Genomic DNA, 26,788 nt, shown 5'->3' on the forward strand with positions numbered 1-26,788 from the left:
TAGGGATAAACCGTTGGGTGGAACATGGAGCTGACAAACGTCCTGGTTTCCCATCTGCTCTTCAGTCCGGAAGCTTGAAGTTCCATGTAAATTTCACTTAGGGAGGGGCCCTGGGTTGTTGGGGAGAGGGCTGGATAGTAAGATGCTGGATCCCTATTCCTGACATGCAGCAGTGTGAGTACCAAGAAGTGGAAGGGAAGGGCCCAGTGGCAGTTCTTTTATGGAGAGGGGCTGAAGGATACTTCTGTTATGGAGAAGGACTGTGCCTACCATTTAAAAATGAACGGATACTGTACAACTGTTTCAAAATCTATTTTTATTCCTTATCTGTGTGAAGTTCTTATTTAGAAGAAATATAAAAGTACTGTACAGTAGTACTACAAAAATATGAAATACGATTTCAATTAAGTTAGGTTAAGACTACCGTTATTTTCAAGCTTTACAGTCCTGTAACGTCTGTATTTGGATATCTTACCTCAATATCTGCTGTTGCATTATAAAACTAGAAAAATCCATTTCCCTGTAATGAATAGAACAAAAGAGAAAGCAAAGACCACATACCCATATCAGTGCCCAATCATACAACTAACCATTAATAATTTACTCATTTAAGACACACAAGAGTACAGCCACACAGATTAAAGGCTTCCTTATAATTGGAACATTTTATCTAGATTGAATAAAAATGCACAAGTTGGATGAAAAGATGCAGTGTACCTTTTCCTTGTCCACTTTAAAAAAAATGATTACTGCAGAGAGGATTTTTTTATTTTTTATTTTTTTTATCTTTAAAAAGATTTGGCATGCTTTATACCCGTACCATTTCAATGTGGTACCACTTTGTAGTAAAAATTAAATAAATATAAATATGTAAAATAAATATTTTGTAAAAGAATACTACAAATAGGACGTTGAAACTTTGGAGCACATCACTGGGGATTCTTAATGCTTTTTGCACATGCAATGTGCATCACAGTTTTAGGGACATTGAAAAGGAAAACTGCATCCTTCAAAATGGGAAGCAGACGCCTCTCACTTTAGCTTCCCAGGAGAATCCTGTGTAGAACAGAAACTGGTGTTCCTACTGCTTGACAGAACCTCAGTTTAAAAATCCCAGGTTTCACTGTAGTTGTAAAGGTAATTTATATCCAGCCCTGTTTTCTTCTGTTACGTCCTGCTGCCTCTGGATCAACAACTTGCAGAGCAATCCTAAACCACTGCAGTTCGTAAGCCTTGCTGAGCTCATACCAGCCAGGGCAAAGAAGAGGTGTAGTCCCTCCCTGACTTTATTTTGGCCTTTTTTACTTGCAAGTTTCTCTTTTTAATTTTTTTTACTCCCATTGGCCTCAATGAGAGGAAAATTAAATGCTTCAGGGGTCATGTACTTCTTTGCCCCCTGTGGGGGCATGTCAAGGGAAAGAGGCGGCTTTGGATCCAGTGGATCCAAGGCAGGGGAAGGCAACCCCCATCCTGGAGGCTTAATTCAGTCTGCAGAGGTTGCCCATTCGGCCTGTGGAAGCTTTGGGTCCTCCGTGAGTTCCTCCCATCTCCCCATGCCCTACCTCCTTGCCAAGCTCCACCCACTGGCTTGGAGGTTACCAGGGCTGGAGCTTGGTGAGGGGGCAGAGAGAGAGGACACATCCCTTTTACCCCCTACCGCAAGTGGAGCAGCAATGGCAAAGCTTTTGCCACCATTCAGGAAGGGCCCCTGTGGGCAGAACTCCCTCTCCATGGGCAGAGGGGGATGTCCGCAACATCAAAAGTCCCTCAGCCGCCCTCCCCGGGCGCTTAGGATTGATCCCTTAACCTTACAATTAAAATTAAGGAGCTTTTCTAACTGTATTGACTGTTGCATCTAAATCACACATACTAACTACTCACATTCTTGTAAAAGAAATCAGAAATGGCATCTGAATAGCTTTCTCCAAAAGTATAAGGGATTTCCAGTACTGTGACCTAAGCCAAAGCTTGTTCCATAAATATCTGGATTTGGGTTTTTTTTTGGTAATGCCATGTGTTGTGCAGTCTTGCATATCTGTGAACGAGAAGCATTTGGATTAATGCTTCCAGTTGGTGATTTCAAGGACAACTTTAGGTCTATACAAAAGTATTTGGAGACTAACGTCTGAACGTCTAGAATTTTTACCTAACCACTGTATTGGTGTTGCTGGATCGGGCATGTTTGAACTACCATATTCCCTTGAAAACCAATCATTCTCGTGTCTGCTTTAAGTGCACAGTGTGGCAGTGGTACAATAGTGGACGGAAATGGCGTGCTACACTTAGGTGGTGCCTTCCTGAGATCCAGAAGGCGCTTGGCAATGTTATGGTTCCAGTCAATAATTGTTTATGATTCTGTGCGGTAAAGCCTGAATGCTAGAATAAAAAAGAGCATACAGTGTAGGCATTTCCGAGATCATAATGATGCTTGTGTCAAGCTGAGCTATCTTATACTCCACTTCACTTTTTCTTCTTAGAAGCAGCCGTTTGGTTGCTCCTGTCTTCTGCGGTATAAAGCTGTGTGCAAGTTACCACGCCTCCTTCCTTGGATTCCAACCTGGAGTCCTCTTCCTGAGTCAGAGCAAGCAGAGTACAAGGCACGTTTGAGAAGTCTGGATCTCTCCAAGAGGCTTTTTCACTCTTTGGAAATCCTTCTAGCCACCCTGCAAAGGACAGGCCTGTTTCACAGCCCCGTATGTGCAAAGAACAAAGCGTCTCCATCTTTCAAACTGCATCTCCAGGAAGAATCTGCCCGTCAAAGTCCTGCATATAATAAGGCTGGAATAGTCTTTCCTGGCAGCAGATGCGCATAGCCTGATAGGTGTGCAGAAGAAGGTGAGGGAAACGCAAGGTAAAGTAACGTACAAAATCATCTGGGACGGAACCCAGAGTCTCCTGCACCTCAGGGGGCAGTTCTCTATAGTGATGTTTCTGGAAGGGGAGAAAAAGGAGAGGATGCAAACACATGTGTTACAAGGAATTCACCCTTTTAGTGCAACATTTTAAAGGAATTCCCTGAGTTGGAGTCAATATTTGTCCTCCACAAAAAGGACTGCACTCGTGGAAAGTCCCTCTGCCAGATTTTGGGGGATCCCCCACCCCCACTTTGCCCCACATCACAGCAGGGTCTCCTGAATCTCTGTAGCATTTTTGGGGGGCTGGAGGGGCTGCTGTGGGATGGTGGGGGAAGGGAAGTCCACTTCTGCCAGAGTAGTTGATCCAGCTTAAATCTGGATCCAACCCTCCTTAATTACTATCTAGAGCTTTATTATGTTTTAATATGGCCAAATAACATGAGATGTGAGAGATCTGTGACTGGATCTCCTGATGTTTCTGTTTTTATTGAGAAGCAGCTAGGAAGGCCTTTCAATGGGGAAAAGGGGATTTAACCCTTTTTTCTCCCATGCCGATTTCACAATCTAAATCATACCTCCGAAGTTGCTTTTTATCCTGCTGAAGAAAACATAAAGGTGTACCTGTATGTTTTCCCCAATATAGCAAGTAACTGTGGGGGCACATATTTAGGTTGGGGAAAAAAGCACAGAAGAAAGAGCTAAACCCCTCTCTATCACTGCTGCTGCCCTGAGCCAATTCAGGGGGCCCTGGAGGTGCTTTTAAGTTAAAATTAAAATATTGGGAGATCCTATCATTGATTTCCAGCATTTTATCTATTTTGGCCCATAGAAGCAGCTAATTCAGACATAAACTGTTTAGAATTACAGTCTAATTGACCACAAATGAAATGGTCACACTTGCCCCTGGAACCGACTGCACAGGTAGAACGACAGGCAGGTTATGTGAATGCATATGAAAGAAGCTGAGTGCCATGAAGTCAGTATCCAGCGCTACTCCCCCACTCTCAACACCACGCCTTCAAATTCATCATGTGATTGGCTGTTCAAAATACATACCTTATTTCTCATTGCCCGCAGGAGATCTCTTACTGAGCCCCCTTTATAGGATCGGAATCTTCGAAGATCTGCAAAAAAGACATTAGAATAACTAAACGTAAAAACAAATGAACAAACCTTCATGCTTCCCTACTTGTTTCTTTCTTTCCTCTTGGAATCTGGCCTCCTAAAACAACAAAACGGTTGGGCTTGGTTTTCTACAGGTAAAGGCTTCTTCACTCTACTGAAGAAGAGGGATAGGGTACATTCATCACACAGTTCAATTTAAATTAGTTCCAGCTAATTCTCTGGGAAGGCAATAAAATAAAGTTTTACCAGTCTGTAAAGGGACAGTGATATGCTCTCTCCAGTCCATATTCACCACTGCTCTTCCTCCTCTCTCCAGCTCCTTGACTACTGGACCATCTAACGATTCTTTTTCTATTCGGTCACTCACATCCTGCAATTGACATTGCACATTGAGAGCACATCAGGTTTGGCTCCAGGTTTATTCGGGCCCTTGCCCACCAGAAAACTCTTGAGTTCCCTTTCCCTCAAAGTACTACTGATATCAGTGAGGCTGCTACTGTTCCTTCTGGGTCTTTGGACCAAGAGACCCAAGTAGGAAGTGCACAGTGAAGGGTGACAGCCCCACTTGGAAGGTCACCTGCAATTCAGGTAGGAGGCAGCAGGGAAGTCAGAGGTCACACAATTTTTCCAGCATCTGAAAGAACAGCACCCCAGGCTTTGACCTCCCCACAAGACTCTTGTGGAGTGTGGGGGCCTAAGGCAGGAAGAGGAGATGCTGTGACTGCCCTCTCCACACCCTCCCTCTTCCCACAACCACGACAACAGCAATTTTTGCCAAGAAAAAGGTGAAGTCTGCAAACAGACCTAATTAGCACCATTTGCCAATTTTGCATAATTCATTCTGCAGTGTTTACTATTCCACATAATTTATTCAGGTTTTGTTATTATTGGATATGCAGGGCACTGAAGCCCCATCCCCAACCCCTGGAGTTCAGCCACCCCCACACCCCCCAGCTTCTGAGATTTCAGCAGGCTTTGTTTGCAAACTAACCCTAAGGGTTAGAAACTTGCAGTTTTTAAAATGAAAGCTGGAATTCTTAAGACACTGAATTCTGCACCAAATACGAGACTCTGCAAAACTGCGGCATACACAGAGACCCAGTTCAAATGGAAAGGTGCCAAAATGTGGGTTAATTAACCCATGATTTGCTACAGTGTGTGCCACTTCCACTTTGCATAATCAACTTCTGATCCGCTGGAGGTTTTGTGACGTGTGAACCAAGATACTATGGGTTATTCATGGGTTAAACAACCCACATTTAACCTATAATTAGTTCTATGATACGTGTGGATCATTTAACCCACAAATAACCCATAGTGTCCAGGTTCGCATATCACGAAACAATCTCAGATCGGGCTGATCGGAAGTTGATTATGCAAAGCGGAAGTAGCATGTGCCAGGTATGTACCATAACAAATCATGGGTTAATTAATTAACCCATGATTTGCTGCTGTTACATGCAAACAGGCCTATAGAACCCTGCCTATAATATGCATTGAATTGAATGTGAGGTTGAGACACATATGTTTCAGAGCTAAAGAAACACTTCTCCAGCTGTCAGGATTCATTCAGCAAAGATGAGGCAAACAGCCAGCTGAACAGCAACCGTTCAGACAGTTAATCATTTCTTCATTCACATATTCTGAACAGTACAAGGTTTTAAAGTGCTATTTCTGGCTATGGTCTAGTATAGGTTTATATTTATAGTATGTGAAATTAAAGAGCAGAAAGAAGAGGGAATGGGTCATGACTGACCTGGAAAAACTGGAGCTGCTTCTCTAAACCCCAGAAAAATGGATGCTTTAGTACACACTTAGCTGAAGGACGCTTCTGAGGATCTGTACTTATCATTTGCTCTATTAAGTCACGTGCAACTATGTCCTCTGCAGAAGAAGAAGAAAATGGTTTATTGAGGGACTCTGCAACTTTATGAGTCCTTTATGGTACCTTTAAGTAAACTAAGTTGCTGAACGTTTGAGACATTCACACAACACGTTTCACAAACCAAGTTCTGTTTCTGAGCTCTGCAGCCTTGTGTAGAAAAGCAATGATGTCTGCCCCAATCTGATCACTCTTGAATGTCGTGGTCATATTTTATCTCATTTTCTCTTAGTATACAAAATATAACTTTATAGACTTTATACAGAGGACACAAAACCACTGAGCAAAATGATGGTTGGATAAAATTGGAATGCACAGCTACTAATAACAAAAAAACTTCTACTTGATTACCATGCTTCTCTGGATTTAGGAGGTCCAGACTGTAGGCGCCCAGCAAAATGTTGGCTTGCCGCTGCAGGGATTTGCCAAATGGATGATTGCCTTTTGATATCAGGTAGTAGAAGACACATCCAGCTGAAAAAATGTCCACTGTATGAGTCTGTAAAGAGAAGCATTTTAAAAGAAAGACTACAATATGGCATCTTTAACATACTGAGGCACATGAAAAAGACAAAAATCCAAGGTGCAAGAACTTTGAAAAGGCACAGCAACCTTCAGCTTATTCTCATTTCTCCAGTTAAATCCTAAAAATAAAGAATACAATCAAGTATAATCTGAACTTGAAGCACAAAGCGTGCATTGCCCAGGCCATATCTTGGCATTTAGCCAAACGTAAAATAGATAACCAAAATTTTAGAATCTATTTTAATTTCAAAATATATTGAACAGTGTATACTGCCAACATAATTAACCTTCTTGCAGGCTTGGATTTTTATCCTTCTGCCTGAACACCCGTGTTGGGGGCTGCCGTTTAAGTGTGTGTGTATAGTTGGAACAAGTTCATAAATTATTTTTCTAATCAGGAGTACACATGCAATTTCTCAACGGAGAACACTAGTGTGTTCTGCAACTGGACCTAAAGGAAATATATATCCAGTTTAAACCAGATCTTTTAAGTCTGAATTCAACAAGAACCCTACTTCCAATGTTTTACAGCATTTTGCCCAAACCAGAAAGAGTCAGTTTACTACTTGGCCTTCTAAATTCTACTGCATCTCTTTTCTTTTCCCTTCACCACAGGGAGAAATTCATGATTCAACCAGGATATCCTGCATTGATCTGAATGTGGGATATGTCTGACCTTGCAAGAGAGATCTTGTTAGAAAGGCAAGATCTACCCTGTAAAGTCAAGGACTTCAAATCAGTGCAGAGAAGGGTGAAAGAGGTGGTCACACATTCCTGAAGCCTGCTTCAGATCATACTCCAGGTAAAATTCCTGTGGAACAAATAATGGGTGAGCAAGTCTATGAAATGCAATGAACTTACTGGATTCTCTTTGCAGTCCTCGCTCAGTATCTCTGGAGCAATCCAGCCTTCAGTGCCTGGTACTCCAGACCGACGGCTAAAGCTGTGCCTCCCCACTGCAAGCTTCTTACACAGGCCAAAGTCTGAAATCATGGCTTTGACTTTGCCATGGGCATTAGGCATAGAAATGAGGATGTTATGGGGCTTCAGATCTCTGTGGACTAATATAAAGACATTTGAGAGACTCTAAATAAGCATGGTCATTTTATTCTTGAATGCATTCAGCTTAATTAAATAGTCCTGCGTTACAGACTTGTTTTATGAACAAGAGTCTCTCCAATTTCCTTTTTAACTGTGGGTGTGCGTGTGAGAGAATAAGCCCCACCACAGTGTGCAGAGCATGCAGCTCCCTCAAAGTTCTACTCTTCCTTACCTCTCTCCACGAAGCTGACCCCTCATCTTCCCATATACTTCCAGCTAATGATGTGATGTTGCAACAAGACAAAGTAGTTGTGGTTTCCCCTGCCAGACTTGCTTTACCTCCCAAAGTTTTTGAAGTGGCTACTAAGAAGAGGACCTTTTCTGTTGTGGCACCCCCGTTGTGGAATGAGCTTCCCAGGGATGCTTGCCTGGTGCCTACATTGTGCTCTTTGGCGCCAGGTACAAACCTTTTTCCCCAGGCATTTTAGTCTTTCAGTTTCTGTTGTTTAAAATCTGTTACTGTGTTTTAAATCTTTGCACTGCTGCTAGGTTTTATTCTGGGTTTTTTTTTATACTGTAGTTTTAAACTTTAATAATTTAGCATGTATTTTATGGTTTTAATTCTGAAAATAAAATAAGTTTCATTGGGGTGGATAGACATTCCATATTAGAGAATGATGCTAGTAATCAAGCCCCAAGTATGGATAATTGAAACCATTGCCTGTTCTTTCCATGTTTACCTCCACCTCCTCTAAGCGCCTCAGAACAGGAAGCTGTCCTATTGTACTCTATAAAGCACCATGCACACTGATGGCAGTATAGAATGTTTTTAAAAAGATACAGGGCAGAATTCTAAGGTTTTAAAAATCAAAGAAACTAACTCCATATTGTCAGCCTTCTGTCTGCTTCTTCAGACATCAGATATATGTTTGTTTCCTGGATGAACACTAGATACTAGGCCTTTTCAGTAGTTTCCCTTGTATGCTGGATGAAATGAAAGCATGCTAGAAAGATCTCAGATCACTTTAGAATGCAGTGTTTTGTATATAAGTCTTATAATAGGGTGAGATAATAATTTTACTTCGCTTGTATATATTTGGAATTGCCTTTGCTATAGTTTATGGTGGGGCTACCAGGAAATACGTGACCCCACCCAACAGAACAGCACAGAATGTTTTTACAAATGTCCAGGCCTGAAAGGGCCAGTGTGCCCTGGTGGACAGGAAATCATACTTGGACTAGGGAGGCCTGGGTTCAAATCCCAGCTTAGTCATGAACTCTTTGGATGGCCTTTGAAAAAGCATGCAGAGTAATGCAGAATGGTAGTAAGAAATCACTACCAACTCAGTATATGGTGAGAGGTTTGGGGAACAGGTGTGACCAGAATCTACATTTTCTGGCTTAGTCCTAGGGTATAGAAGAAAACATTTCAAAATAGCTGGGTCCATGAGATAAACTAGATAATCACTGGAGAACAAGATGTTGCTGCTTCCGCAGCTCGAAGCACGAAAAAAGTTTATCCTTTTCTCTGAAATATGCAGCCATCACACAAGTGGGATGTTCAAATAAAATTGTTTCTTACCAATATTGAGAGAGTGAAGATATGCAAGGCCCGACATTGTCTGCTGCAAGAGGATGATCGGCTGCAAACCATGGTGCCTGAAGTCCTTCTGTTCCACATACTAGAATGCACATAAGCAAAATCAATACGAGTTTTAGGCTGCAATGCTACGCACATTTCCTTGGAAGCAAACTCCATTGGTTACAATTGGACTTACTTCTGAGTAAAACTGGCATAGGATTGAGCTGTATAGCTTGTAGGGCAGGGATAGGCAACCAGGTGCCCTTCAGATGTTTTGGACTACAACTCTCAGAATTCCCAGCCATTGGCCATGCTGGCCAGAGCTTATGGGAGTTGTAGTCCAAAACACCTGGAGGGCACCAGGTTGCCAACCTCTGTTGTAGGACGTTTCCTGAGCTCTAGACATGTTCTCATATGCTTCCAGTAATGTTAATGTATTGAATGGAGTAGAATTACAGGCACAGATTAGCCTTAGACTGCTACTGTTCTATTCTGCCTCTAGGGCAGGGGTGCAAAATCACTTTCACCTGACCAGTAATTGTTTGGTGGTTTCCTGGCATTGCTGCAGATTTTCTGAAAGGCTGAAATGCCTCTCCTAAGGCTTAGTGACTGGCAATAAGAGCTTTAAGATAAAATATGCTGACATTTTTGGAGTTTTGGCCCTCACCTTTTTACCTTCAGCTATGCTCACTACCTGAATGCAGCCCCCCAGAGCTTCTCTGAAACGGAATTTGGTCATTGGGCTGAAAGAGGTTCTGTGCCCCTGCTCTAGGCTCCTTACGCTGCCTGTGATCCACTGCCATTTGCTGCACTGCAAATGTAGAACAGAAAAATCTCTATCTAGAGTCAGAATAAGATGATCCTGTCGTAGAATTAAGTATAAAAGAAATTGGAACTATTAGGCTCTCTTCTTTGAATTGCCAAGTCTCCCAGTTGAAGAGCTGTTTCAGAGGTATGTGTACCCAAAGTCTACCTCTTGTAAAGTGGCAGCACAGAGCTCAAGGGCTATGTATTGGAACTGCCGGTCCTTTTCTGTGCAGAAATAGCGGATCACATTTGGATGTTCATCAGATTCTCGCAACAGCTGCACCTCCCGATCAGCAAAGCTGAAACACTCAGGAAGAATCCTCTTCACAGCAACATCTCGGTTGTCAAATGTCCCCCTGTAGATATTCCAATATACAATAGAGAAATTACTGAACTAGGATCTTACCTGGAGCATTTATCACATTAACAGGCTTAAAACCGTATTTAAGGGGATTATAATCTGATTTGGAAAGAGTAAGATCTTGGACTATGGATACACTTATCAAGAAGCTGACACATGAGATCGCTTGTTTGCCATCATGAAGATGACACTCATGCTGCCAAGTTTTACAGTGGACATGCTTTCTCCAATGCAAAGGGTTGGATCCAGTTTCTTTTTTTCCTGCTAGCAAGAGCATTCACTGAGTGGAGCCCCCCCTTCTGGCAGTGCGAGTGTTCTGAGTGGATGGGAGATGATCATTGATTTCCCCCTTCCTTTGCAGCCCCCAGTGCCACCCCCCCATCCTGGTTCCAGAGGGCCTTCCAAACTTCTGGAGAAGATTTGGGGATGCACAGGGTGCTGCAGGGGGTGTGGAGAAACTGATGAAGATTGCTGCCAGCTCCATTCCACCAGCAAAATTCCTCCACTGGATCAGAAGCCTTCTTGCAGATGGAAGAAGGCTTTCTGTCCACGGGTGGCATATTCTGGATCCAACCAGACAAAGACATTGTAACCTGAAGGATATCCCACATTTACCCTGTAGGATGTAAATGTGGCATGGAGTAAAAGCATGCAGGCACTTAAGTGAGATGCCTATGAAAATTATTTTCAATGCTGGAAACAGCAGATAGAAACAACATGAATATTCAACACAGTCATCATTACAGAGATGCACAATGTCAATATAGACATGGGTGTTTATATTGTTAAAGAGAATACAAGAAAGGCTGCTTCTCCCAACACATACAGGAAAAAGCTGCATGAAAGGGTTTCTAGTTGTGTTAATTTGCCACAATAAAATACTGGATTATTAAGCACATGCTGTGTCTGGTGCTTTACCTATAAACAATTGTTCCCTCAGCTCCATGTCCGAGAACATCCTTTGGGCTGAATGAAATCTTTCCAACCACTATTGTTCCTGTGTTTCCATCTGAGCAGAAGAGAGAGAAAGGGGGGAAATTGTTTCACGCATGGCACTTTCCAGGCACATATCCTTAGGTGGCATTTAAAGGTTCAATAAAGAAACATATACCAAGAACAGAGGTAAGAGAACATATTTAAGGTACTGTAAGGATTTTAAAGGTGTTTTGTTAACGCACACCAGCATTCTGAACTAGAAATGCAAGTTAAACCATGATATGGAAATGAGTGCTAATATAACATCACTAAGACTGCAATCCTCTACACACGTACCTGGGAAGAAGCCCCACTACATGCCATGGGACTTACTTCTGTGTAGACCTACATAGGATTGTACTGTCAGGTTTGTAACTAGCGCATGGAGCAATGGTGAAGATCAGCACTAGCTAACATTTGTTGCTATTACAACTTTCCTATCCTTCACCTGAAGGAAGCAACTACTGCATCTGTTGCCAGGAGGATAAGAAATGCTTATGTCTCTCCTCCCTGACATTCCACTGCAGTCTCTAATATCACTCAAGAACACCCTTGACTATCCCAAGCATGCATCAACCTGTGAACAATGAAGGTGCATGGCGAGACGCTTTCTGTGTCTGCCCCACCAGTGTAGAACACTTCCTGCTGGTTACTTGCCAATGGCTAGAGAAGTGCTGCCTGTCCTTGCTTTTGGAAATCAGGATGCAATAAAATGAGTGTCTAGCAAGGCCTCAAGACTGACAGTGTAAATATAACAAATACATTTTATACAAGGTGAACTATTTCAAGTTTACTGAAGAAATGTGGGGCTGCGCAAAATGTATGCCTAGTGTTCAAAACTAGATTAGTAAGAAACTGATCTGAAAAATGTTGGACAATACAGTGCTGTTGATTCTTCCCCAGCTCCTGCTTGCTTAGATCTCAGGAGACATGGTGTCTTTCAGTCTTAGTCCAACTACAAGGAAAAATTAGATCAATTAATCACCTTCTTCTTGCTCGGTGGAAATGTAGCTTCCAACATCAGAGGCAGAGACATTGGAATATGCAGAGTGGTTTGATGCTTTGGGGGACATATTTGGTGTGCTGGTGGCTGAGCTCTCTGGCCTGACACAGGAGCCATCCAGTACTTCTGCTTCAGGCGGCAGGTCTATGGGAGGAGTGAAGGGCTGCTGCTTAAATAACTGTATCTTCTCTTCCAGCTGTTTCTGGAACTGCTGATGTTGTTGCTGTTGCTGATGGTGTACGCTCTTAAGAGGGGAGAAAATAATCATAAACTAAGGTTAAAAATTATAGTCTATTTTGAGTGGCTGCATTCACACATCACAATAAACCACAGTTGATCATAATGGGAACAGGCCTTTGGCTCATGGGCTCCCTTTGGGCTCTGGCACGCTTTTGCTTCTGTTGTTGATTAACCACATCTTATGTTGTCTGAACCCAACAAAACGTGGTTAATTTTAACTGTGGTATGTTTTAACAAGCCAACTTTAAGCCATGAGTTCTGAAGCTGGCTTGTTTCAAGAAAGCATAGTTGTGATTAACCACAGTTTAGGATTCAAATGATACGCCAAACCGTGGTTAATTGCTTTGTGGCTGATGAGACTGAAATGTCTGGATGCAGCCTGAATCCTCAGCTGCTGTTTTTGTTGCTTGTTTATTGTATGTCTTTTGTTTATTGGTTTATACTGTTGGTTTTGTTGATACTGTATATACTGTAATTTGTTGGTTTGTAAGCCACCCTCCATAACTACTAGTAGAGAAGTAGGATATAAATTGAATAAGTAAATAATATCCTGAAGGAAAAGAAGATATATTTATTCATCAATCTCCACATAAATAACCTTAGCACTGTGCAAGAACAGTAGTGTGGAGGAGAACAAACTGTGAAAGAAGCAGCAGTAGATTTGTCATTTCTATCCACACAAAGTATGTTATAGTGTTAAGGTACTTCTGTATCGGGTTAACGGGGGTATCATTATCTGCTTTAACTTTAATTATAGGACTTCCGACTCCATGGAATGTTGGTTTCATGTAGTGTCAAATAGGAAATTCATGGTGCAATTAATTTGAAATGTATTTTCCAATAAAAACGTGCCTTATATTTATTATATTCATATCTCACTCTTCCCTTAGAAAGCTCAGAGTGGTTGACATGGAACTCTCAGTGGTTTCCCATCAAGACGCTGATCATGTTTACACTTACTTATCTTTGTCATTGTTACAGCACTGGGTAACCCCAAACCACTCAATGTTGTAAAATAATAAAAACATCCCAGGCTTAACTTAGAACCCAGTTCTTCGGAGTTCCCTCTATTCAAACAGGTTTGGGATTTTTTGTAAGATTTTTCTGTAAGACTATTTTAATACTTAGAAAACTAAATATAGAAACGTGCAATTCTCTCTTGTACCTTCTTGTTGCTTTAAAATTATACTAACTATCCTGGGGACTCAATGAAGGCCATGTTTGGTAGGATTACACATAAATAAAGAGAATAAATAAAAAATAAATTTCCCTTGTTCTTGTTACATATTAGTCTGTCAATACACAAGATTATCACACTGTAAACAAGCCCTATTACCATTGGATATGTGATGACAAAGGCTACCCAGCCAAAAAGCAAGAAACTGCTCAGGACAAATGTGGCTATGTCCTTCAGTATGGAATCAACAGGAGCTTCTGGTCGGGGTGCAGTTTGGCTGGATGTCTCTCCAGCAGTCTCCGGAATGGGTGAAGGCAAATCTTTTCGAGAACTCCCAGCAATATCAATTGCCTGAGTGAAGCAAGAATTGCATTAGTCCAGAGGCTTTAATGGAAACAACCACTACCTTATGGTTACCCAGTTGCTTGCAACACACATTTATCAATAAGGATAATTTGCTGAAAAGAATAGCATACAATTACACACACACAACTCTACAACTTACAGGACTTTAGACAAGAGCGTGAAAACTAGGCCAAAAATGGAGAAATGATCAGCAACTAGGAGACCACAATTTCTAAGTGAATATATGAAGGGCTGATTTCAAGTTTTCTAAAAACATGATTCCCATCAACTGTAATTTAACATATTTGTATTATATTAGAAACAATTCCAGTATGGAAATTAGCCAAAGCCTTCCAGCTTATAATCTATTTCCTATGCACTTACCTGGCCTTGAGCAGCTACTTCTGAAGTAGTTTGGTAATATTTCTCAAGAAGCTTACTGTTTTAAAATTTATTATACGTTAAACAGGGCTCCCAGCGATATCCCATCTAAGAGACTGACCAGGTCCATGCCTGCTTAGTTTCAGCAATGCTGCTGTATCATCAGATGCTGCTCTCAGCCTACTGCCTAGGCCCATAAACTCACTCTGAATGGGTTTGGATATTACCTAGCTGCACAGGAACAGGATGCACATGCTCCTTATATATCCTACTCCTCTGCAGTAATGTCGCACCTGAAATACCAACTGTCATATTACTTACAGCTGAGAGATCCACAAACTCTTGTGCACCTCCTGGTGGGGGAGATGTAAATGAGATATTACTGCAGAAGAAATACTGAGAAACTTGTGCATCCTGTTCCTGTGCAGCACTCTGTTCCTGTCCAAATCACATGAACCTGCTCAGCCATTAAGATCAGCCTCTGATGCCCTGCTGCATGGGACCACCAAAAATCAAGCTGGTGGCCACAAGAGACTTTTTGCTGGTGGCCCCTCCCATGGGAAATTTGCTTAGTCCCTTGGTTGTAAATTTGTAATGGGTCTCAAAGACCTGATTTTCCACATGTGCTTTTATCTGATTAATTTGAAGTTGGCCCAGGCTTTTAAATTGATTTTTTTTAATTGTTGCTGCTTCTATTTTATTATTGGTTTTAGATAGTATTGTTGAACTGTGAATACTGATAACTGGTTTTGTATTTTTGTTTATCTGTTTTATGATGATTTCAGTGTGTAAATCACCTTGAGAGGGCTGTACAGCTATTAAAGACAGTATACAAATATTCAAAATAATAAATATATGAAGACATATGTGACTGGGGAAAATTATGGATGATTTTGCCTGTAGTTCAATTCATTTAAGAGCCTGTTGGATAAAAGAACTCAACCTGTAATTTGCATGGGAGTGTGTGAGGGATCTTAAATGTACTGCATCAGTGCCAGGGGTGGGCAACTTGTGGTACTCCAGACGTTGTTGGACTGCCACGCCAACCAGCCCCAGACCACAAGCTACCCACTCCAAATCTATAGAAATCCCACTCACACACATACTTTTTACACAACATGGAATATTCTGTGCTGTTCACTTCCCTAATTAATTTGTTAATGAAACCCCACAAACCTCTTCAAAAACAGCTTTGTCTGACTCTGCTGGGATCACATTTTCATGCCTCTTTGGCAGATTGCTTGGAAATTTCTCCAGGATCTTTGTTGGAGCTGATAACGGTGTCTCGTGGTGCCCTTGAAATAGAAATATTGGCTTCTGTTAATCCCAAATAAAAAAACTGGCCAACCAACATCATCCTATAGTATGCCACTATTCAAATGGCTTGAAAAAATGGCAATGGATGGCATTATTACCAGGTGTAAGAACAGACCTGCTGGATAAGACCAAAGGTCCCTCAAGTTCAGCATTCTCTTTGCAGCAGCGGTCAGCTTTCTTGCAAGTTTGCAAGCAGGACATGGAGGCAACAAAAGCCCTTTTCTGTGTTTTGTTCCCAGCATCTGTTATTCAGATGTAGACTGTCCCTGAACATGGAGGTCCCACTTAGCTATCATAGGTACTACCCATGACAGACCTACCCTCTATGAGTTTATCCAATCCCCTTTTAGAGGTATTGGGCATCATGACATGTTATGGTAGTGAATTCCGTAAGTCCAGGGTGATCACAAGGCAGATCTGACTCTACTGGTAGATCTCTTGGGGTTGTGGCTAAAGTTAGTCCTACTTAGACTAGACCCATTGAAATGAATGGGACATAATTTAGATTAATATTGCATACAACCCTTGGTGATTTGCAGAAGATTAGTAAGGATATTTGGCTATTGTTTAACAGTAGCAGCAACAAAATGACACCTCTCCCTGTTCTGCCTTTCACTTCTGAAATGAAGAAAGCTTGGGTTATCCAGGAGGGGTTTTTGTGTGAAAGGACTAAACTCTGTTCAGTTCTGGTACTCAAAAGAAATCCCTACTTCTAAAGTGTCTTGTCTTTTGCACCAAGCTCTGACTGGTGGATCTTGAAGTTCTAGTAAAAACAACAACACCAAAGCAGATCCTGCAAGCCTAAAGTCAAACACTTGCATTCTTCATACATTTAAAGACTGCTGCTGTAAAATGGCTTGTAACTTGCAAATCAATGCATCACTTTTGCAGAGAATCAAAATGCCTTCTCATTAAAGATTTAGTTCTGCAATTCTTCTCATGATAGCAGGACACGAAATAAGATTGAAATCCAGAGTGTGCATCTGGCATCCCATAGTAATCCCATAGTAAATGTTTTCTTTCCTCTGAAGTTCAGCAACTGATACATATTTTGCATTACAGATACTGGAAGCATGGAAAACTACTTATACAATTTGAGATTAAACAACATATAATATGGAAACAATCACATTCTTGGCTCCTAAAAAAAGTAGGTGAATTATTTTAAGTACACTACTGCTAACAAATTCATAGAAAAGGGATAGTCTCTGCCATATCTTATTTAATTAAAAACCGTTAAGAATTGTAAAGCACTTTAGTCACTGAAAATATAAATAATAAATTTCAAGGATATAATCCCTATCTTAAATGTGTGTTTTGTCCAACAGAGGGCAGTGCAATGCAGAAAAAGTCTGATGTTTACTTCAGTATCCGATACCTATTAAAAGCCAGTGGTTCCTCAGATAGTGGAATCTGCTGTTTTGTTTAAATCCAGATTCGAACTTTAGATCAGTACTTGGGGTGATAACACACTCTTCAATGGTGATACCATGTGTTTTTGGACCCTCTATCAGAGGTATGGGGCTTCCCCGGGGCTAGAGAGAGAGAGAAATGTGTAAGTACTGTTCCTTGGACACAGCAATGTTACATTTAGTGTTTCACAAAGCCAAATAAAACAAACAAGTGAAGATAAATAATTTTTAAAATTATTTGGAATTGAATTTCATATTATAACGTACACACACAAGCCCATTTTAAAACAGATTAATGAAGGCCTTGGTGACTTTGTTGGCAAACAAACAACCAGCTCAAAGAATAGAAGTCATAAAAAGTCTACATTACTGACATAAGGTAAAGTACCCAGAAGGTAATTTCAGGTATTTTATTGGTTCTTTGCAATGCCCAACCTTGAATTAATGGCGCAGACAAAGAAGTACTTTAGCCCTACTAACCATGGGATAGGACGTCGGTTTCTGTGTTTTATATGGGAAGGGCGTCACTAATGTGACTGGTAAGGCGCTATTAATTAATAATGATTATACACAGCACTGGGAGCAATGATCAAAGTAAAACAATGCAAAACACTTTATTCTTGACCTTCAAGTGGCACAAACTGCCACAATCTATTTCTGTTTTTTTCCGTTTAAAATGGCCAGATTTACACACACATCCTTCCCAAATCTCTTTGAAGAATTAACGTAGCGTTCTTTTGTTTTTCAGAACAAAATAAGCTCTCTGTTCTTATGACTTAAGTAGTCAAAATATTTTTCCGTAATTGGACCATGTAATACATTTATGAGTTGAGTTATGAGTAGACATGCTCTACTGGATATATATCCAAATTGTGAAGAAATATGAGAAGGCATTCTGTTTTCTGTGTTCCATCTGGGGACTGTATCTGCTAAAAACGCAGGCTCAGCACAGCTTACCATAATAGCCACTCCTTCATGAACCATTGATGGTGATGCATACAAGCCTGTGGAATACTTCCCTACGTAGAGGGTTGGCCTAGGAAAGAAACAACGAAAGTCAGGAAGTAAATGTTACAATGCTGCATGACAGTACCAACAATCTTAAGCTGATTGAATGACCAGAAATATATTTATTAATGAGAAAGCCTAGATCTGTCTTTAAAAATTGAAGTGCACGTCCTGCTGTTGGGCAGCTCCTTGCAACAAAGTCTCCCCAATGCAAAGCACCAGAAACTGCTCCTGTGTGGTGAGAAGTGGGAAGTAATTTCTTTATGTACTGGTTCACCATTTGCCCAGCCTGTTTATTCTTATGCCAGTGCCTGATATGTATTGGTGAGGCAGTACTCATAAATTTGGACCACTGCTTGGAACAGACGCCAGATGGACCACTGATGAAGTGATCTACACGTGGCTCCCACTGTCATCCATAGCTGCTCTTAAACCAGGTCCAAAAAGGCATTCAAAGGGCTTGATCCGTAAGGGTAACCACATAAACCCTGCTTGTACGTTTTGTACAATTGCCATTCATTTCAGTGGGGTGGAACAATTTCCTGTTTGCATTTCTAAATACAAATCTATATCTCAGTTTTAAGCACCACAAAGTAAATACATAAATATAGTGTTTCCAGATTTTTTGTATGTCAATATTTAATATGTTTACATTGCTAATTATTTGAACTGAATGAGCTGAACTCAAAGGTTGCCTTTTAAAAACCTCATTATGTTTATGTAATTTGGAATTGCTCTTCACATAAATAATTCAGAAGTAAATTGAAATGTCACTTATATCAGGGGTGAGAAGAAAGTAGATCTGCAGATATTTTGGACTTCAACTCCCAACATTTCTGACCATTGGCAATGTTGGCAGGGCCTTCTGGATGTTGAAGTCCAAAACATCTGGAGATCTACCTTCTACCCACCCCTGATTTATATAAAATATTTAAACATGATTAAAATATAGTAAAGGTGAATTGAATAATTGTTATGGTTTCTATGGCATATTATCAGAACTAACATATAACATTGGTTCTCCAATTTTCTTTATTTAAACATCAATGTATCTTGATTTCTGGTTGCTACTGTACATGAGGCCTTGCCAGAGATAACAAAAAACCATATTAGCACTAGTCCCATACCAGTACTAATACTGTGATAACCTCTTTGCTGCAGGAAAGAAATTGCTGTGCTATCAGTAAGTACTCCATTTGCCACTTTAAGACATTGCTTTGATTCAGAGACGTGCAAAATTCTGCTCATATAGTCGGGCTGTTTATCTCCTCCTTCTTCCACCCCACCCCTGAAAAAAAAATCTACGCATAAGGATTGCAGGACTCTCCAAAATGGTATGAGGTATGGCATGAGAATCTACATCTTTGGGGTGGGGGAGAGGGGACTGGTGCAAACTGGGCAGCTGTCGTATATAAGCAGAAGTTCCTTCCATGCAGGGAAGCAGCTCTTTGCATCTAAGCTGGGCCGGGGGGGGGGGGGGGGTTAGAATAGGGAAGAGATACACTTCAGCATTGGAGAACAAGAGTACTCAGCCTACCATAATTATTTTTTTAAAGTTCACCAAAAACAGGGCACTACTATGGAGAGGTGAAAAGCCTTGCTTGATTTCTGTAGGAGTTAAATATATTTAAGTGGTGATGTGAGCATTGCCACATTTGTGCATGACATATTCTTGAAACAGAAATAAAACACTGGACTTTTGTTTGGATTGTCTGCAGCAACAGTGTAGCAGCTTGCTTGCTTGCTTGCTTGCTTTTTTTTTTGTATAGCTGTCTGGTGTTTTTAAAAAGATCAGGTGGAATATGTTTTAATATGGACAGTAAAAGAATAATCTGGAAAGGCCCTAGGACTGACCATTTGAATTATTCAACATAGGGTGATCACTTTCCATGATCTGCAGAACTAAAGCATACAACTATTTAAAAAATCACAGGTTGCTTGCAAGCAATGGAGACCATACGTAACATGTGTGTTCCCTCTCTGCAAGATAATAACGGAATTGGCTTGATATAATGAACACAATTTTTATCAGATCATTAAACTGATATCACATCATTAAATTGAAATTATACTCACATCAATTTGCTTTTGGCCTCTGTTTCTTTGGGAAATGGATACTTCCACTTAGTGATGCGCCCAACTTCACCAGACATGAATGTCAGGTAGCGCAGTGTTTCTACTCCCACATTTGTATGCATCACTTTCCATAACCCTTCCCGCTGCCAGATGTAAAAAGCCACAACAGGGGAGCCATAATTTTGGATCCACAAGACATCCCCCGACTCACTGTCCACAGTCACCACCAGCCCATCTCCATTAGATGCAAAGTGGGACATTTCTGGAATGTATACAGATGCAAACAATCACATAGAGCCTTTGCTTATTCATAATAAGTTATATAAAATGTGCAGCATTGGCATTGCAGCCTGCAACGAGGACCAATGTTCTTACTATATTGCACATCTTCATCAGGCAAAGTGGCTGCATAGTCAAAGTAAGTGGCATTCCAGCGGAGCTCCTTACTCTTGGTATCGTACATCGTAATGGTATATTCTATTAAAAAGAAATCCACACTGTCAATCTGAACGTCATAGAAGATAAGGCTACCAATGGCTATTAGTCATGATGGCTATATACTGAGAGGCAGTATGTCTCTCAATACCAGTTGCTGGGGAACATGAGCCAGAGGGTGCTATTCCATTCATGCCCTACCTGTGGGATTCTCACAAGCAATTGGTTGGCCACTGTGTGAACAGAATGCTGGACTAGATAGGTCTTTGGCCCGATCCACCATGGCTTTTCTTATGTTCTTATTATATCAAACAAAACTACACTCTTATCAGACAATCTTCAAAATCAAGTATGCTGGCATTTTCACATCGTATTTGTCTTTGATTTCCCCTCACAGTTGGTACTGGCAGATCTAAGCACTCATTTTGTGGTATTCTAAAAGGCAATTTTCCGACTTCTCCTCTGTTAGAATGTCCCATTCATTTCAAATTACATAGGGCAGGAGTGGGGAAGGAGCTGGTGCCTTCCTGCCCTAAGTGTGGGTTTCCCAGGAACAGCTGTCAGGCCACTGCTGGAAACAGGATAGTGCAGCAGATGGATGGATCCACGGTCTTGATCCAGCATGGCTGTTACTATGTTTATTTCATCAAGACCAAATTGTTCATGTGCAACTATTTCTGAATAGATGCTGTGGCATAATCACGCATTACTGTTGAATAAAATAAAATGCTAAAGAAGCCACCAAAGAAAATGATTTATACTGCTAGTGTACACTTCACTGAGTGTGTGCAAATGGCACATTCCCATTGTTACTTGAAGGTTAATGATTTTTAGCGTAAAGCCTTCATCTTGAGAGATCAGATAAACCTCATAACATGATTGTATCCTGTTCAGGTCTGCCTGGCTTTAAAAAGTTAACTTTTAAGTGGTAGGGGGAAGAACATCTTACCAGTTCGGCCAAGATAAAGGAGAGATGTTGATGGGCACAGGCTTTCAGCAAATGAAGAGGTTAAAGTCTGCTGTTTTTCCCCTGTTGCGAGGTCTACTACGTACCAGCTATCTTGCTTCTTCCCTAATAGGAAATATCAGCATTTCAGTGTAATTAAGACCAGAGGTATAGTGGAGCCAGGGCTCAGAGGGAGACAGCACTGGCACTTTTCATTGGCAGGGACACTGAGGTCATCTGCCACGCTCCTCAGAATTCCCTCTGAGTTTAGCTGCAATCCTCATACTAGGTGGCGGGAAATGGATTTTCCCAGCAACAAGATATTGTTCCCTGTTGTAATGCAAAGCATTCTGCAGTGGCTTGGCCTTGAATGGGCAAGTAAGACTCATCAGCTTTACAAAAGACCTGCTCCTGGTGGAAATAAAAACTGATAGAACTGGTTTGTTTACATGGATCAACACAGCTGCTTGAATTGGAGGCATGGTTATGGGGATTGTCATGATGAAACCCTTCACTTCAAAATTTACCACTACACCCCTGATTAAGACTGATTCTGAAAATGCTGCCTCCCCTCAATTTCCTGCCTTCCAGCAACTGGATTCTCAGAATGTTTTTCTACAGTACTGTGTGTATGTGCGGTGTTTGTTTTTTTCATTCTCCCAACACCACAAGGAAATGGAGGCTGATAGATTCATTGCTGAGCAATGACTTCATTGCTGAACAGAAACTTCAACCCAAGTATCCATCAACAACAAAACCCCCACATAACTGCAGCATGGAGATAGATCTTGGTGGTTTATCTAAGGGAAGGATCTACTTATAGATAATAAGGCTTTTTAAATTCCAGGTATAAAAAAGCCAAGGACAAAGCAGTGTTTTGCAAAATAGTTCTCTTAAGTAAAGGCAAGTGACTTATTTTTTAAATATAGAATTAAAAGCTAGATTTAAATATAAGAAAATATCAAGAGGGACAGAGAACATACAGCCATAGCTGGGAAGAAATTTTCAGTCAAGAGTACTGACTCTACATAGATGTATTATTTCTTAGGGTGCAGTTCCCTAATATAAATGCAGTTTACCTTTAGGAAGCAAATCAAGACTTACCCATGTATAGAACTCCATCTGAACTGCGGCAAGGGGATGCTTGAACGAGCTCAGGGATGGTGAATGGCAGTTTCTAGAATATAAATATTCATATTAGCCAACTTAATTGAATATTCCTTATTTAGTGAGGTTTGCAAGATAAAAGGTGATCAGCAAACTTCATTTCTAAGCATGCTGTCATTTTAGGGTCAATTGAAATATATTGTCTTGTCTGCTAGGGCTTGTCTGCTCTAGCAGTTTCATGTACGTCAGTGTCAACTAGAATTATCTGCAATCTGCATGTGCTTTTGCGTCATATGATGTGACACAGATTTGTATCAGCAAAGCTGCGGTATTAACTTTTTGCCACCTCAATTTGCCACCACTAACAACCCAGATATTGCAACTGTTTCTAAGGAAAGGGCCTGCTGTTCTTTTTACTCATTTGCCTATTCGTTCTTCCAGTCCTGATGGTTGAAAATGCGAGCTTTGTCATCCCCACTCCTTTATGATATAGTGTAACATGGTTTGCATTAACTAGACAGGATCTTATTCTCCATTTTAAGAAAGAAGCACAGTGAAGAGAAGCAAATGTTACCTCCCTCTAATGTTCAATTGTGCATTTCTTGCAAGAAGGGAGGAGGATGACAATTTATGGTCTACTTGCCCCCTAACATCCCAACATATACTAACAGAGAGCAAACTAATTGAGACACTGAGTTGCCCTTCAGTGTCTATTTCTTTAAAGCTACAAGCATCTTTGCCCAGGATGCTGCCATCCATAGCTCACTTGGAATAACACACATCTTTTCTAGGGCTTTCAGATCCACAAAATAGGAAGCCTTTTGATGTATCCAGTCTGCTAGTGACAGCTAAAGCCATTTTCCTAAATTAACACTTTGATAGCCCATCTCCTAGACTCAAAAGGTGAGAAGAGGATCTTCCTGTTACATCCCACCTCTCTGATTGGTAAAACTTGTTGGGCTGTCACCAGCTAAACATAATAAAACCAGAATATGGTTCTTTATTCCTTGGTCACTCTGGTCCACCCTTGGTCACTCTGCCACACTGGTCTCTGGTCCTTCTGGGTACCCACTCCTTTGAGCAAACAAAGATACTGTGCGTGTTATCCAGGTGACCATTGTGTTGTGAGTGTTTTACCTCTAGGGTTTTAGTGTAGGTTAACAAACTTTTAAACTTAGTTTTCAACTACCCACTCTGTTTCCATTTTTGTCTCTTATTGTTTATTTAATAAAATATCTTATTAAAGTCACACAGTCACTTCAAGTTTTAACTTTCAGGTCTGTGAGCAGGGAATAGAAATACTTTTCTTGCCTGACAGAAGGATAACACATCACAGTGGATTGGGAATCGTCCCAAAATCTGGTGACCATATACCAACACACTGAAATAATAAGGTGCATTTTAAGACTGCTTGTAAACACAGTGTGATTTTTACTTTCTTGTGGGAAGATGAAAAATGTAGCACAACTGCTACCCCCAGGACCTTAATGTACTTCAAAGCTCTAGAAAGGTGCCTTCTACTACATAATTTTTTAATAGTCTAAAGGACACAAGAGATTAAAAATACACAATGTTCAGAAAAGGCTGCCACCTACGCGAAACACACAAAAAGTGTATTAGGAGCATAGGAAAGTGCCTTACACAGGGTCAGAATATTTGTCCATCTAGTCCAGTATGGTATACTGACTGCAGCTCTGCAGGGGCTCAGGCAGAAAAGGGTCTTTCCCATTCCCTGATACCTGATTTTATTTTATTTTTAACTGGAGATGCCAGGGATCGCATCTTCTGAATGCAAGGCATACTGCTCTACCATGAAGTCTTTCAGGGCATTTGAGAGGAAATGCATATTTGTTAAAATTGTAAGAGGAAGTCGAAACAGCTTCAGGAAAAGCAACTTGTAGGAAACCAACTCTATTTATCTCTATTTCATCACAAAACTGTAGTTCTTAAGACATTATGCAACAAACATCTGTAAGGAGGGCATATCAGGCCCGTTTAACACTTCATGTACTTTGAAAGGAACTACAGAAGCATAATGTACTGAAATTAATACTGGATCCAATACAACTACCCCATGCGCACATTTTATTTTTCCTGGAATAGGTTGGCTTTCTTGACAAGATTGCTGAATTCCTTCAGGCTATCATCAAGTGCCTTGCCTTGTTCTAGCCACCTCAAAAGATGCGCCAAGGACCAATTAATCTCTTTCAAATGCTGCAGGTGTAATATAATTGAAAAATAACTCGAAGTGTAAATTAGAGTTACGGTAAAGCCAAATACATTTCTCCTGAAGGTAACAATGAACTTTGCACATTCATTCTTCCCAGGCCCTGAACCAGGAGACTTGGAGTCCAGACAAGCTGGAATCACAACGTGGGTGTATCGATTCCTGGAATTAGCAACTTAAAGTTGGCACCAACACTTTACAAGCATATTAACCAATTTCCTAAGTTGTATGTGATTCTGGTAAACACAAGTACTCTACCTGCAGAACTTCACAGCATTTTGAGAAATAAACCTCTATACAACTTGACTACCAATGGACCTAGGTGGTTCCCTAGAAGGACTGCAAATTATATTAGACGCTGTAGGCGCTGCTCCTTTTAGAATAAAGAATGCCTCGCTTTCTATTTATATTTTCATTTGATGCATGTTTTCCATTTGCTACAGTGGGCTGGTTCACATGTAACACCAAATCGTGTTTTTGCTGTCCTTGGGCTCACATCCCCTCCTCCTGCTCCCTTCTTTTGCTTGCTCCAGTTCCTTGCCTGACTTCCTCATTCTGGCAAGTCTTAGTCAACGGTTATATATGAACTGGCAAACTATGGTTTGCACTTACCCTCAACACCAAAACTAGAAAGATGGACACATTACAAGATATTTCCACACACACTACTTAAATCCAGATTAGACTATTGTAATGCTCTCTACCTACGGCTGCCTTTAAAGACAGCTTGTTCAGAAATTTCAGCTAATGCAAAATCCAGTTGTGAGAAAGCTTGCCGGGGTGGCTGGCAGTTTGATCATATTACACCAGTGTTGTCTCAGTCACATTGGTTACCCACTTGTTTCTCGGCTCAAATATATATATTTTTAAAGTGTTACCTGTTGACTGCCCTCCACTGCATCAGTCAAGGTTGGGAACACTCATGTGACATTGTTTCAAAAAACACAATTGATGGACACCAGCCCCCAATAATAATGCCCTACCATTTTGTCAACTTTTTTTTTAAAAAAATCACTTAAAATATTTGAAGTATGTGGATGCGTCTTGTCTGTGGGAACACAGCTATCGTCTGACCAAATTATACGTACAGTCAAGCCTTCATTATTCTTGCCGCCAAGTGTGTAGAGACTTCCATCATTAGGGTCGGGAAGAAATGCTGGCCTAGGACTTAAAAAGTTATTAAAACAGTAATTAATGCATTACATTTGTAAAAGGAAACACCTTTTTCGGTACTTGTCGGTACCGTCGGTACTTGACTCCTCATGAAGGCAGCTACTTTAGAAAAGAATCTTACGCTTTTTTTTAAGGAAAAAAGTGAAGTGTGAAATATTTATTTTTAACTCAGCACAGCATAAAAAAACATCGGTTTTTATCACAATCCTAGTCCTATATGAGATTGGGTTAATACAGTGATCTTTCAAGCTACATGCTGCATTTCCACTTGAACTTGAAGGTTAATTTGATGGGTTTATTTTTTTCTAAATTGGTGTTTCCATAAAGTAATAAATAGTTAGATCTGGTAAAAATAGAGTAGTGATTTGTTAGTTCATAAAAACAAAATTGCATCATGCTGAAGCAAAACTCTTGGTGTACTTCATGGCTAAGAATCTTTATTCATTGATGATGAGATCATTGTTATATGGATCATTAGAATAAATGTTGGAATTCTAACTGCATATTCAAATCTGTTCTCTAAATCCTTTGATTTGATCTTGGTTTGATAGCCTGGTTTTTAAAGGTCACTTAAATCATAGGTTCCTGGTTCCGGTGTCACAGGAAATTGTGGTTTAACAAACCTTGGAAGTACTGAATTAAGAGAAAGACGGGAGAACAGAACACTTGGGCACATGGCTGGTTCCTGTTCTGAAAAACTACAGTATTTCAGACCAAGATCATTATGTCTGAACTGGACCATTCATTTCAATTACCATGTCATGTAATAGAGGATAACTTGGCAGTAA

At 40.6% G+C, this 26,788-nt stretch overlaps 1 protein-coding gene across 1 annotated transcript in view; it reads right to left on the minus strand.

The window, feature by feature from the left end:
- Positions 1-297: 297 nt before the first annotated feature.
- The window catches only part of ERN1 (endoplasmic reticulum to nucleus signaling 1), a 71,776-nt gene continuing 45,285 nt past the window's right edge, over positions 298-26,788 (minus strand). Inside the window, exons 4-22 of the mRNA XM_084837401.1 lie at positions 25,916-25,994; positions 22,598-22,670; positions 21,497-21,619; positions 20,488-20,589; positions 20,113-20,374; positions 17,986-18,064; positions 16,995-17,151; positions 15,476-15,594; positions 13,733-13,924; positions 12,139-12,400; positions 11,097-11,187; positions 9,984-10,173; positions 9,011-9,110; positions 7,249-7,448; positions 6,214-6,361; positions 5,737-5,864; positions 4,227-4,350; positions 3,912-3,979; positions 298-2,931 (exon numbers count right to left, since the gene is read on the minus strand). Coding sequence (XP_084693527.1) covers positions 2,725-2,931; positions 3,912-3,979; positions 4,227-4,350; positions 5,737-5,864; positions 6,214-6,361; positions 7,249-7,448; positions 9,011-9,110; positions 9,984-10,173; positions 11,097-11,187; positions 12,139-12,400; positions 13,733-13,924; positions 15,476-15,594; positions 16,995-17,151; positions 17,986-18,064; positions 20,113-20,374; positions 20,488-20,589; positions 21,497-21,619; positions 22,598-22,670; positions 25,916-25,994 — 2,704 coding nt within the window. The 3' untranslated portion in view covers positions 298-2,724. The remainder of the gene's footprint in view (positions 2,932-3,911; positions 3,980-4,226; positions 4,351-5,736; positions 5,865-6,213; positions 6,362-7,248; positions 7,449-9,010; positions 9,111-9,983; positions 10,174-11,096; positions 11,188-12,138; positions 12,401-13,732; positions 13,925-15,475; positions 15,595-16,994; positions 17,152-17,985; positions 18,065-20,112; positions 20,375-20,487; positions 20,590-21,496; positions 21,620-22,597; positions 22,671-25,915; positions 25,995-26,788) is intronic.

This window comes from Heloderma suspectum, chromosome 2 (assembly GCF_057233095.1).
Source record: "Heloderma suspectum isolate Gila_16-S chromosome 2, 16-S_ref, whole genome shotgun sequence".
In the NCBI taxonomy this organism is placed as follows: domain Eukaryota; kingdom Metazoa; phylum Chordata; class Lepidosauria; order Squamata; family Helodermatidae; genus Heloderma; species Heloderma suspectum.